The sequence below is a fragment of the Danio rerio genome, chromosome 15 (assembly GCF_052040795.2).
Source record: "Danio rerio strain M-AB ecotype USA chromosome 15, GRCz13ab, whole genome shotgun sequence".
NCBI classification, from domain to species: Eukaryota; Metazoa; Chordata; class Actinopteri; order Cypriniformes; family Danionidae; genus Danio; species Danio rerio.
The window spans coordinates 21,016,052-21,030,303 of record NC_141035.1 but is presented as its reverse complement, the minus strand read 5'-3'; the positions used below and the strand labels follow the sequence as shown (position 1 = coordinate 21,030,303).

The 14,252-nt window shown below is 38.5% G+C and overlaps 3 protein-coding genes across 58 annotated transcripts in view; all 3 read left to right on the top strand.

Annotated features, from left to right (window-relative positions):
- Positions 1-3,408, top strand: part of ncam1b (neural cell adhesion molecule 1b) — a 220,620-nt gene extending 217,212 nt beyond the window's left edge. For 18 of the 49 annotated variants that reach the window (XR_015508332.1, XR_015508331.1, XR_015508327.1 and 15 more), the window contains one exon: positions 1,370-3,408. Coding sequence is in view for 13 of the 49 variants with exons in the window: in XM_087282357.1 (XP_087138483.1) it covers positions 1,370-1,472 (103 nt within the window). In the remaining 36 variants the exon portion in view is untranslated. 49 annotated transcript variants of the gene reach the window in all.
- Positions 1-14,252, top strand: part of LOC147840601 (uncharacterized) — a 570,564-nt gene that overhangs the window by 455,970 nt on the left and 100,342 nt on the right. The window lies entirely within an intron of this gene.
- Positions 8,944-14,252, top strand: part of zbtb16b (zinc finger and BTB domain containing 16b) — a 105,651-nt gene continuing 100,342 nt past the window's right edge. For all 8 annotated transcript variants that reach the window (XR_015509295.1, XR_015509294.1, XR_015509293.1 and 5 more), the window contains exons 1-2: positions 8,944-8,993; positions 10,752-12,031. Coding sequence is in view for 1 of the 8 variants with exons in the window: in XM_087283988.1 (XP_087140114.1) it covers positions 10,806-12,031 (1,226 nt within the window). In the remaining 7 variants the exon portion in view is untranslated. The remainder of the gene's footprint in view (positions 8,994-10,751; positions 12,032-14,252) is intronic.

Here is a 14,252-nt window from a genome sequence, read left to right as displayed (position 1 = left end):
CACTCAAAAATGGATTTAGAAAATCAAGAGTTTTGATCATTTTTCTATTTACAGTAAAGCTTGAGTCTTCTGTACTTACATTGTGTACTAAGTAGGAAGAAAAATGAAAAGTTGCTATTTCCATTGCTGATATCTCTTGGAGCTATTCTCTCATTCTGGCCTAATATTCAAGGAACTTTGCTGCCGTACCATGGCTGTAGTGGGTGCAATGATATTGCGCAGATATTGATATTTTATTCTGGTTCAAATAGATATAGTTCAGGTAAATATGTTCTAAATCATCTCTCACAAATGTCTCCATGGTTGCAAGGCAAGTTTTCTGTGCAAGCAAGTGGTCACATTAGTTGTAATAATGGAAGTTAGAAGATTTTCAAGCACTGTGTATTTTCATGGTATGGCAGTTCCTTGATTATTTTACGAGGACAATCATGTAATTTTCCATTGGTTTTAGTACACCATGAAGTTACAGAAGAGTCAAGCTTTAAATAAGAAAATTTTCTTCTCTATTTTGTCATTTTAGGCGAGATGCTAATGGTCTAATCTGATTTAATGATCTATGCTAAGCTAAGCTAAAGGTGCTCCCGCCAGACTCAGAGATCGGCTGAATGGATTCAAAAATCCAAAACTCAAAACTGTCCACTCTAGGGGACTTTTTTTTTTAAGTGAGTGTTCATTTAAGCCCAGTTAAATACCACTTTGCCCAAATAAAATACTACTGATACTGATATATTTCTCTGTCATTGGAGATATCATACACGAACTGCAGAATCATTGTTTAGTCTGAATAATTCATCAGCTAAAAAAAAAGAACCGGTTGATGCAAGATTTGCAAATGAATCTCACTCTTGATTTATCTGTCGAATAGGTTTGCAATCTTCTGAAATAGTTCATGATTTAGAGTATGTTTATGCAATTTTGCACAAATATGAAGTGTATGTAACCCTCTATTGTTGATTTGATGGTCAATTACTTGACATTCCCATAGCCTAAACATAAAAAAGGATGTGCTTGATGTCAAATGTATTATTATTATTTTTTGTAGTCTGAAACTTGTAGTATATTTTGGTTTTGACTGTGCTTGGTGTGCATATCAAGGATTCATCTTTTCAGTACACGCTTCATGCAATACCTTCAGTATACCAACTCTGTAATAACTTGAAATAGTTTATAAACATTTTTCCAGTGATCTGTGAACTGATCCAACCCAGTCAGTGAGTTAAATGCAGTCTGTGATCTTATTCAGACCAGATTCGTCAAGTCGACTAACAGAAGAAAGAATCATACATGTTTGGAATGACGTGAGGGAGGGTAAATGCTGAAAGGATTGTCATTTTAATCTAAACTATCCCTTTAATGGTCTCAATCGCAGGAAAATTCTGGAGGATGAAAATGCAGAGCTGAAGAAAGTGGCACCCGATGCAGGATTTGAACCCAACGCCGTCACGCAAACAAACATTGAAAGTAAAGCATGAAACCACCGATGGAGAAGAAAAAGTGTCATGATGACCATGAACGTGTTTGTTAATCAGTGCCCTTAAAGATTTTTCTCAAACGAAACGGTGTATATTCTATACAGAAGTCTCATTTATAATGTGCATTTTCCTTTTATTTTGGAGTAAAGATTCGAGTAAACTTCCAGAAGCTTCTATTTGAGGACTTAAATCAAATTCATTTAAAACAAAAATGCTCTTGTAGAAACTCTTGTGTGTTTTTGTATTTTATTTTATTTCTTTTCCTTTGATGATCCAACAGGGCAAGCTATTCAGGAGAATTATATATTCAGTAATATGTTTTATTCGCATAGTACATTGTTAAAATGTAAATGATTTCTGATATTTTTTTATCTTGAGTGTTTGAGGGCTAGGTTTGGTTTGTCTTTTATTAAATTTTATCATTATGTTTTATTTACACGTAACTGTTTTGCCTCTTGGATGATATAATTACTCATAATGGCAGTTATGTAAACACGAAAATATCGTAAGATATTTTAACATACTGTTATGACCAAGGATCTGATAAAGATTTCAAGTTAGCCATTTGATTGGTTGAAGTCTTTATTAGATCAGTTTTTACAGTTGTCGTGTATTTCTAATATCTGAGATTTATACTTTCAATCATTCTTCCAACGTGCTCCTAAAGCATCGACCTAAACTAAAATATCTGCTCATTTTTTTTATACCTCTGGAGAAACCTTTCTCACTCTCACCTGCAAGCTTGTGCACTGGGATTGTTATTGAAATGTTATTTTGTCGTCTTTTTTTTCCTTCAAGAAAATTTGCATAGCTTTGCAGTAACCTCTCATTGCCCTTTTATAACCAACCCAGGCTCTTTCTGGAAATGTAGCCCTGCGGACGTTTCTGGAGACCGCAAAATGTTTGTATTTGCGAATTGGCGAGCACTGATCGCGCCCACGCTGTTCTCGCGTAAAGCTGCTGTAGGCCACTGTCAAGTGACCATCTGTCTGACTAAATGACTGAACGATTGACTGGGCGGCCAGCCAATCGGCGACCCACCCTCCTCCACCTTATCCTCCTCCTCCTTCCCTAAACACAAGCAACGATTTACAAAAGCCATCTAGAAAAAGAACAGCCCTCGCCTGATTTTGAACACGTTTTCAGATTTCACCGCATTCTCGCTCTGTTATGAACTCGTTCTCTTTATTTTTTGGATTCTGTTTTTTGTCTTACCTGATTTCTGGAACCGCTTTTCCCTGGATTCCAACTCGGTCATCGCCGTCGTCGCGGCCGGCTCCACTCTGGGCTTCCGCTCCGCCAACGTAACACAACGAGCTAACCGGACAAACTGGTTACAGCGGAAAAGCCCTCTACACGGAGGTGAGCCGTCAGCCGGCGAGCACGAAGAGGAGTGGCATCACACCGCCCTGTAGCGTTGACTAGAAAAAATAAAATGCATCCATACGTACCTCCGTCCACGTAAATCGCGGTCTCCAGAAACGTCCGCAGGGTTACGTTTTCAGAATGAGCTCATGTCGTATCTATACAGTCCCATTTGAAACTGGACTGAAAGGACACTGGTGAGATTTTTTTTCTGCCATCACATTGCATGACTGTCTGCCTGCCCATCTGATGTTAAACAAGACTGGCCTGAACTGTGAGACCGCACTTTGGTCAATTCATAGTGGAATAGTTGTAAAAATGTTTTCATGATTTCTACACTTTGTATAATATTTTGGAGATGAATGAAAGAAAAAAAAATATTTGCCCATTGTTCACAAGTTGTTCAGTTATTCACTGCCAGTTTGCCCCAAAAATGTAAATCTTTCCATGTGAATGGGGATTTGACCCATGAGATAGCAGTACAATGGGTGAGCTTTACGATGACAAGCAAAGAACATGTTGTAAATTGTGTTGTTCTAACACATTTTAATTAAACTCATTAAAACATGAATGGTTGTTTTAATAGTATGTTGTGTTTATATAGCAGATACTTACATTATCTGACCTGACAGCAAGAAGGTGCTAGATAGCCTACACCTTTTAGTTTCAGATTGGACCCTCTTTTGCCTTCAGAAACTGTCTAACATGGTGAACTGATGAAACATGGTAAATACTGACATGACAGCATCATATGGTTGCTTCAGATTTGTTGACTACATGTGACTCCTATTCCAGCACGTCCCAAAGTTGCTCGATTTAGATCTGGAGACTGTTGAAGCTGTTAGAGTTTATAGAAAACTCATTCTGAAATCGCATTACCCCCATTCTCTATTCCCTAAATTAGTCCACTATAAATAGAGTGAAAACAAGAGAGTGAATTCAGAATTACAACTATTTTATTTGTTCTTTGGTGTTGGATTAATCCCTCAAACAGATTAATAGATTTTCAACTTCCTGGTCAGACCCTGTGATGGTTATTTGACGCGAGATGTCTATAAGTAATGAAACATTTTATTTTGATTTCTGTCATGTATACTCATGGTCATTCAACAATTAAATTATTTATTTTGTGGTCAGATATGGAACTATATGGGTAATCATTAGCTGTTGAGTGGTTGTAAGCTTGTTATTGTGGTGCAAGGTTTATTGAATGCACTTCAGAAAGTCAGCTATGGTTTTGGACACCACTACAAATGGCTGCTCCCTCAAATAGTGCACTATAAAGATATCAAGAATGAGAATCTGGCGATCTGTCTTGTTTTTCGGACTTGAGAGTACAATGTAAATGACCACTGAAAAACCCAACTGTTTTTTGTAAATCCTTTTGAAAAACATCTTACAGTGCATCCAGAAAGTATTCATAGCACTTCACTTTTTCCACATTTGTTTTTTGATACAGCCTTATTCCAAAATGGATTACATTAATTTATTTCCTCAAAATTCTACACACAATACACCATGACAATGTGGAAAAAATATTTTTTGAGATCATTGCAAATTTATGACAAATAAAAAACCTGAAAAATCACATGTACAGAAGTATTCACAGCCTTTGCTCAATACTTTGTTGATGCACCTTTGGCAGCAATTACAGCCTCAAGTCTTTTTGAATATAATGCCACAAGCTTGGCACACCTATCTTTGGTAATTTTTGCCCATTCCTCTTTGCAGTACCTCTCAAGCTCTATCAGGTTGGATGGGAAGCGATTGTGTACAGCTATTTTCAGATCTCTCCAGAAATGTTCAATAGGATTTATGTCAGGGCTCTGGCTGGACCACTCAAGGACATTAACTGAGTTGTTGTGAAGCCACTCCATTGATATTTTGGGGGTGTGCTTTGGGTCATTGTTTTGCTGGAAGATGAACCGTCACCCCAGTCTGAGGTCAAGAGCACTCTGAAGCAGGTTTTCATTCAGGATGTCTCTGTACATTGCTGCATTCATATTTCCCTCTGTCCTGAGTATTCCTCCCGTTCCTGCTGCTGAAAAACATGAGTGAGCTTCCATCTGGCCATTATACCATACAGGCCTGATCAGTGGATTGCTGCACAGATGGTTCTCCTTCTGTAAGGTTCTCCTCTCTCCACAGAAGAACGCTGGAGCTCAGACAGAGTAATCATTGGGTTATCGATCACCTCCCTGTCTAAGGCTCTTCTCCCCTGATCACTCAGCTTAGATGGCCAGCCAGCTCTAGGAAGAGTCCTGGTGGTTCCAAACATCTTCCACTTTCAGATGATGGAGGCCACTGCTCATTGGAACTTTCAGAGCAGCGGAAATTCTTCTGTGACCTTCCCCAGCCTTGTGCCTTGAGACAATCCTGTCTTGGAGGTCTACAGACAATTGCTTTGTCTTCATGCTAGGTTTGTGCTTTGACATGCACTGTCAACCCTGGGACCTTATATGGAAAGGTGTATGCCTTTTCAAATTATGTCTAATCAACTGAATTTGCCACATGTGAACTCTAAGTTGCTGAAACATCCTTATGAATGATCAGTGAAAACAGAGTGTACCTGAGCTCAGTTTAAAGCTTTATGGCAAAGACTGTGAATACTTATGTACATGTGATTTTTCAGGTTTTTTTACTTTTAATACATTTGCAACAATTTCAAAAACTCTTTTTTTACACATTGTCATTATAGGGTATTGTTTTTAGAATTTTGAGGAAATAAATGAATTTAATCCATTTTGGATTAAGGCTGCAAATTGTGGAAAAAGTGAAGTGCTATGAATACTTTCTGGATGCACTGTACAAACACTCAAAATAAAAATGGAATAATCTGTTTTGAATGCTTCTTGTGTGTCTAATATTCTGTCTCCAGTGCTAAAGAGGAACTACAGAGAAGCTGTGCACAGATGCTGAGGGAATGGATCAAACCAATGACTGAGGTTATGCATAAATGATAAGGTATCAACAACAAGCTGCCACAAGAAAACATTTTCAAATATAATTTTCTTATTTATTTTTAGTTTAACCTTAAATCACTATACAGACCTAAGACCTATGTAGATCAATAGGATCCTGTATACCAAATTCTTAGAATCCATTGTGCTGTAATGGTACATCTCGAATTTTGGATACAGCCATTGTTGAATAACCCACTTTGAAGTGATTTAATCTTTTTGACTAGCTTTGTTTCCTACACTTGATATAGCATCATAAGATTAGATCACTGCATATAGTCATAAAGAGATAGACATGGTCAGCAACAAGTAGACTCAAGTTGCTGTTGCAGTCTTAGATGTGCAAAATGTGCTAAGAAAATTTGAACGACACCACTCCACCAGCAGCCTGAGCCATTGATGCTGGACAGAAAGAGTGTGTGCTTTCATGTTGTTTACACCAAATTTCAATCCTACCATTCACCAAAGAAATCAAGACTCGTCAGACCAGACAACCTTTATTGCATTCTTCTGTTGTCCAGTTTTGGTGAGCCTGCCTGAACTGTAGCCTTAGTTTGCTGACAGGAGGGGTCAAGGTTGATGTGTTTTGTTGTCACAGATACACTTTCACAGACCTCAATGTAACGACTGGTTATTTGGGTTACTGTTGCCGTTCTGGCAGCTGAACTAGTCTGTACATTCTCCTTTGACTTCTGACATCAACAAGTCATTTTCACCCACAGAACTACTGCTCACTCAACTGGCACTCCCCTGTAAACTCTAGAGATGGTTGTGCATGAGAGTCCCAGTAGATCAGCAGATTTGAAATACTTGTCTGAAGCATTCGTCTGGCACAAACAACTATGACATTCCTAGATCTGACCGTCTTGAGCACATCTGTGTGTCTAAATGCATTGAGTGACTGGTATTACTATTTTTTACATTTAAATTTAGCTGATTTGAAATCCAAGGGTCTTGTGTGATGTTTTAAGAATGTTCAGCACTCTATATAAACGTAACATTCTTTAGCTTTTTCTTCCACAAATGTTTACTGTGCAGCTTCAACCAGGATTCTGAAAACACTAGTCACTGTAGTTATTGTTGCTACAATAAAGCTCTTGCTAAATGTGTCCTTAACAATGAAATTAAAATGGCAGAAAGGTTTTGAAGACTTACTCCACTGTTTGGAGGACATCCAGTAGGCTTACCCAAATTTTGTGGAAAATGGGTAAGTAGTTTTTTTTTATTTTTATTAAATAATATATTAATTTAAACTGCACGGTTAGACATTACTAGGCTTTTTTTACAGTAAAATACTCTTTCCTTTTATTGCAGCAAAACACTGGCTATTTTACAGTTATGTACTGCACGATTCACAGTAAAGGTTAACAGTGTGTATCAGTCTAAAGTAATACTGTAAATATACACTCATTTTTATTGTATTGTTTGACGCTATTAAGACTGATAAAGGTGACACAGGATGAAAAAAATACCTTATATTTTTGGCAATAGACAAAAATACGTTAGCACTGTCGCCACACAGCAAGAAGGTCTCTGGTTTGAGTTCTGACTGGGTCAGTTGGCAGTTCTTTGTGCTGTTTGCGATATTCTGCCCGTGTTTGCATGGGTTTCTTTCAGGTGATCTGGTTTCCCTCCACAGTCCAAATGCGGTGTAGATTAATTAAATAAACTAAATTGGCCACAGTGTGTGAATGGGTGTTTCCTAGTACTGGGTTGCAGCTGGAAGGGCATCCGCTATGTAATACAAATGCTGAATAAGTTGGTGGTTCATTTCACTGTGGTGACCCCTGATGAATAAAGTCGAAGAAAAATGAATGAATGAAAAAAATACATATAAGTCAAAACAATTGATATGTCTGATCTCATTAGAATATTAAACAAAGATCAAGTTTCATGAAGATATTTTTACAGTTTCCTGCTGTAAATGTATCAAAATACAATTCATTAGTATTAATGTGCATTGCAAAGCATATCAATTTGTCAACTTTAAAGACTTAAAATTTTCTTAGTACTTATAGATTTTTTCTAACTCTTGTATTTCAGATTTTCAAATAGTTGTATCATGGACAAATATATCCTAACAAACCATATATCAATGGAAAGCTTATTTATTAAGCTTTTAGGAGATTTCTAAAAGATTACACGTCTGATTTTTGTGGTCCAGGTCACAAGTGAAGTTTTTCCCCAGCAAGTGGCGCTATTTCATTAGGCTCGTGTATCAGAAAATGAGACGTGACCGCACGTGCTTCATATAAACATACTCGACAACACTAACACATGCAAGTCAGACAGCGAGTCTGTTCAAATGCAGTTTGTTTTGTTTCTTAACATCGAACAAACTAAATGCACTGTAATGCAACTTTCTGAAAGCCTTTGGGTAAATTGTTATCAATCTAAAATTGCAAGGAACAATATTGTGGTCAGTTTATGTTAGGGTGAATTTATTACAGTGTAATTATACTTTTAAATACCGAGTGTGGCTGTATTAATTAACATGTACTCACCAGAGGGCTAAAATAGCTAAGTTTGGTTCAGGGTTGGTTGCATATAATTACCCAAACTAACGTGTAAAAGGGCTTTTAAAATTATTTATAATAATAATAAAACGTAATCATCAAAGTGGCAGAGTAAAACAGCCACACAAATATCTGGAAGTCCTCAGATGTTTTCAGGGTTACAGTTTAGGGAACAAAGCAGCATGTCTCCAGATTAGAAGACTACGGGATTAGACTGATTCTACATTCATTGGCACTGTACTGTTGTGCGTCCTTTTATTCTCATTCATCGTTTCTTCCCTTCATTCATTGTCAAGCTTAAGCCCTTTTAATACAGTCGTGCTCTTTAAACTTAACACATCAACTGAGGGACCTGTAAGAGGGCTGTATATATTTCGCTGTTAATGACCGATTCCCAGTCATACGCAAATGCTCATAAAGAGTTTGAGTTCGATTCAGGCAACAAGGTGCTGTTTTCTTGAGCAGCTTCCATCCTGAAAGCAAAGCACTAATAATCGCGGGGCTCGTGCGCGCGGCGTCTTGGCGCGCCTCAGTGAAAACAGCGAGCCATTGCTTTGACGTCACGCTGATGATGATGATTGGAATCCGCACGGCGAGTGTAGAGCGCGTGAAGCGGCTCCTCTGAACCTCAGTATGTTGATGCCTTAATAACAAGTGTTCAATTTACGCGCCAGTTGCAGGTAAGTGAAAATAACTTCGCCGGTAAAGCTTTAATTGTTCCCCATGCTGAGTGCGACAGTATGAATGCCTATTAGTAGGCGAAAGTGCTGCGAGAATGAGTTCATTTAGCGTTGAGGATGCAACTTGTTTCTTGTGTTTTAAGACGTAGCACGCGCGCTCCTGCGTGTTTGTTTGCGCTTTCTGGACACGTAGAGTTAGTGTTATAAAATGATTTCATTTGCGAAGTAACTGCTGTTAATGTTGCGTAAAACAACTTGTCGGTCAGGTGCATTTGGAAGGGCTGAATGTTGAGACAGACTGTTGCACGGATGGCTTCGCGGGGTCTGATCTTTTGCTTATCATGTCATCCTTCGTAAACCTGATATAATCGGTAATGTTTGTCAAATCATGGTCAGAGGCAGGAGATAAATAGAGATGTGAGTCTAATTAGTAACTCTCACGTTATCAGTGTACGTTTGCGTGATTTAAAGGCTGAAAGGTTAGGAGAGCTCAACCTTTTCAGGGTTGAAGATGCATCCCCACCTTTTTTTCCTCTTCATTATATCGTTATTTGTAAATGAAGCGTTTGGTGCAAGCTACATGTTTTTAAGACTAATAGAACATGCACTTAGTGTCTTGATTGCAATTTACACATGCGGACTAAATACATATTGAGGTTTGAAATAAAACAGGAGGTTGGACGATACTTAGGAAATTGGCATTTTTTGTTATTTATTTGTTATGTTAAAATTGATTGCACACTATTACTTTATTTTATAATATACATTTTATTTGACGTTACCTATGATATATTATTAATTAATAGGCCTAATATTAATTGATGCGGATATAATTTTGCTGCATATTGATATGTTAAACTTAATTGTTTGTTATCTATATCTATTTAACTCATTCATAATCTACTCTATCGATTTTTTTTTAAAGATCACGACTGTAGCAATTGCTTGGTTAGTCCAAGGAAGGTGTGAGTGCAATACCTATGCAATACTTCAGAAACTGATACTTTACAGTACATATATTTATCATCTATTTTTTTCTTACCATCAATTGATATGATGTTAAATAATCTAATAATTTGTCATAACAACAGACAAATCTTTAATTATGGTAATAGGTCTAATAGTCATTCACGCTTAAAAGAAAAACAAAAATGTTTAGAATACTAAGTCAGCTTTATTAGTTATTGTGTCAGACAAAAATGTGAATCAGCTGAACACTTCAGAAACTTTTGCTGATATTAGCTGAACTGTAAATAAAAAATGTACAGAATTTTAAAATATACAGTATATGACCAACAGTCAGTCTTGTGGTTTTTCTACATGTCACAACCGATATGCCTTTAAAATGTCGCTCCTGGGGTGTTTTTATTATTTTCGACTGCAGGAATGTGACTCGGTGTTGCTACAAAGTGGGCCTACAATTAAAACAAATTATGCTTTTTGCCTGAAGAACAATATCATAAATGCAAATTCATCCCGAGCATGTGCCGAATGCAGTCAGTTCAGTTTCATCTGGCAGCCTTCCATTACTATAGCTGCGATTGCATAAGATTAAGTACATGTTGTGACGATTGGCTAGTGCTACTTTATGGCGGTTCAATAACAACAACAACAACTCCCCTTTGACTCTTTCTCAATACACTCAGTTAACCTGTTTGAGTGATGATTAACGTGACCTGTGTAACTCAGATGAACACATCTGACGTAGTATATTTGGTGCTTGTTTTTGATACACAACTGACTGAATGACATTTGCAGGAGCACTCAAGGAGGGAAGCAGATCTGTGAGATGGTTCGGTAAATCTTGATGTTATGGATTTGACTAAAATGGGTGCGATCCACCTTCAGAACCCCAGCCACCCTACAACTCTCCTGCAGAAGGCCAACCAGATGCGCCTGTCTGGGACATTGTGTGATGTGGTCATCATGGTCGACAGCCAGGAGTTTCATGCGCACAGAACCGTGCTTGCATGTGCTAGTAAGATGTTCGAGATCCTGTTCCACCGCAACAGCCAACATTACACTCTGGACTTCCTCTCACCAAAGACCTTCCAGCAGATTTTGGAGTACGCCTACACCGCCACGCTCCAAGCCAAGCTGGAGGACCTGGACGACCTGCTGTACGCCGCAGAGATTTTAGAAATCGAGTACTTGGAGGAGCAATGTCTGAAGATTTTGGAAACCATCCAGGCATCTGAAGAGAACGATACAGATGTGAACATGAATGAGAATGGTGCCGAGGATGTTGAAGATCGCAGGATCAAGTACCTTAAGAGTGCATTTATCTCTAAAAAGCATTCCATACAAGATGGCGGTTATGGCACCGCTGCCCGCCATCGCCTGGCTCTGGTCAGCATGGTCGATAAAAGATCTTCAGAGTCTGCCCAACTGGGTCTTTCAACTGTCAGCCCTACTAAAGCTGCAGTAGAGGGCTTGATGAGCATGGGACAGTCCGTCCTCCAAGGCAACATTGGACAGAGTTTCTCGCACAACATTGGTAACTCATCTCCATTGATAGATAAGATAAAAACTGAGATGATGCAAGTAGACGAGGACTATCAACATGAAGGTGGCTTCCCTAGGAACGGGGAGGGTGGCGGTGACTCCAGGCAGCACCGGGACACTCCTGGAACCCCGACCAGAGGCAGCGTCATCACCAGCGCCCGCGAGCTCCACTCCACCGATAGTTCTGTTGACTCCCAAGGGGACAACAACCAAGCCAGTTTGATCAGTATGGCCAGTCTGGCTGATAGACATTTCGCTTCGCTGTGCTCTATCCCGTCCAACCATAAGAGCGAAAGCATGCTGCCCGTGCCTGTGTCCATGGCCTCGTCTCTACATGTGCCGCCATCCCTGGCCATGTCTATGGATTTCAGTGCTTACGGGGGGCTCTTCCACCAGAGCTTGATTCAGAGGGAGTTCTTCAGCAAGCTCGGGGATTTCGCAGTAAATGTGAAACATGAAGTCCATACCCAGAAAGAGCGATGTGAGGTGTGTGATATGGAGCTGCCCGATAATGAAGCTGCTGAACAACACAGGTAAGTCAAGTTACTTGATGATTTCCTCTTACCTTCCAAGTCTACTCTGTGTGTAAATTTATATATAGAAAAAATATATAATTTTATTTAGTGGTTATCTTTTAATAAAAAAAAAACAAAAGTGAATGGTCACCAGAAATGATACAAAAGCAATATAAAAGCTGTGTATTTTACTGCTGAATATAAATAAATTCAAATTCACTGCATTAAAATCAGTTACAAGGCACATGAGAACCAATGCTTTTTGGAGTTATTGATAAATACACCCTTCAAACATATGTTCTTGAGCAGTATTTTTGGATTTAGAAGGCTACAAAAATATAGTACAAATGTTGTTTTATGGCAAGGGTGCCAAAACTTGGTCCCGGAGGGCCGGTGTCCTGCAGATTTGAGCTCCAACTTGCCTCAACACACCTGCAGGGATGATTCTAGAAAGCCTAGTAAAAGCTTGATTACTTAGCCCAGGTGTGTCTGATTAGGGTTGGAACTAAACTTTGCAGGACACTGGCTGTTTCTCAATATGCGTTCTTCAGTGATCTAGTGTCCTCGTGTTCTCGTGTAACATCATTATCAACTGCCAAAGTTCAATTCCAATACTCAAGACCACAAGAACAGAGGTCGCGTGAAACTTCCCGGATGTGTTCTTGATATTGAGGACGCATGGATGCAGACTTAAACACCAAACTTGCTCTAGAAGTCTCAGAAGTCATTGCGACTGGAATTGGGAAGCACAGCATTTTATATATGTTTATTATTAAAGTTCAGAGATACAGTATAACTTTATTTTTCTCTGGAGTTTCCCTAAATGAAACAATAAAGGTAAACATTACCATGAAAACCCTAATGAAGGAATAAAGACATTAAGGGAGTTTATTTGCTGAAATTTGTATTAAAATCTTTTTTATTTGTATTGCTCAATGGATTTGTGAAGTTTTTTTTGCATAGTATATATTTTGAAAAGCAGAAAAAAATTAATGGTTGTATGACTGCTGTAATGTTTAAATGATTTTCACCACCTAAGTAGGATATGAAGGATCACCTGGTAATTAAAAACAGGTGCGTTTGATCAAGGTTGGCTGAACTCTGCAGGTAGATCTCCAGGAACAGGGTTGGGCACCCATGCTCTAGGGCAGTGGTTCTCAACTAGTTTGGCCATGGGACCCACAACATTACATGGTCATCAACCCGCGACCCAAAATTTTAGGAACTAAAATAAAATTTTAGGAATTATAATTAATTTGTATTTAATTGAAAACATACACAAGAAGTGACAGATAAATTATAGGAAAATCACCAAGACTTACAAATAAAAAGTATTTTATTATTGTATCAAATTACAACACATCAACAATCAAACAATTTTTTGGTTTCTAAAAGTGCTCTTGTGAGAGCACATCACTACATATGACACACTGAGGTTTGACTTTTTTGACGTGAATATATGTAAATCCATACTTTACTTCAGGGTCGTACTTTCTCTTCGACATATTTGTTGCTATACTTAAATGAAATTTACATGTCAATCGGTACAGTTGTTCTCACAACAACTGTTGTTTTTTTTACCGCACACTCTGCGACCCACTGAAAATGTACCTGCGACCAACTTTTGGGTCGCGACCCACCAGTTGAGAAACACTGCTCTAGGGGACTTGAAACAAAAATTTGTCTATTTTCAAAAAAAGTGGAGTGTTCCTTAAACCTTATATTTAATAAGGTTCCTCAGGCTTGTTGACAGCAGGTTCAGCTCAAACATCTGCCGGCTCTTAGCAGCAAGCCTTAATTTGATTTGTAGAAGAAGGTGGTTTTCCTTTGTGGAAAAGAAGGTCTGCTTAGTGCATATTGACCCTGACCTTCCGTCGGTAACCTCTGCCTTTACTCTGTCAAACTGATCAGCCGGGAGCAGCTCTACTCTGATAGACATGGACTAGTAGCACTGTTTTTTTCTAATATAAAACAAGCACATCCATTAAATAAGGCTTATTTGTCCACTGTTTTTGCACAGAACTCCCTCATGCTTTGACTTGGCTGGCACCCAACTGGTGTCATGCCATATGTCAAAATAAAATATTTATTACTGGAGTTGACATTTGAAACCTTTTATTTGCCAACCAAAACCCATCATTATTTCCGTTTTATTGTTTTGAGCTTGACTGATGGCCATGCAGTTTAAACTTGGACTCTCCAACAGTAGGTTGTGCTTTATCTGTATTTATCAGAGTGG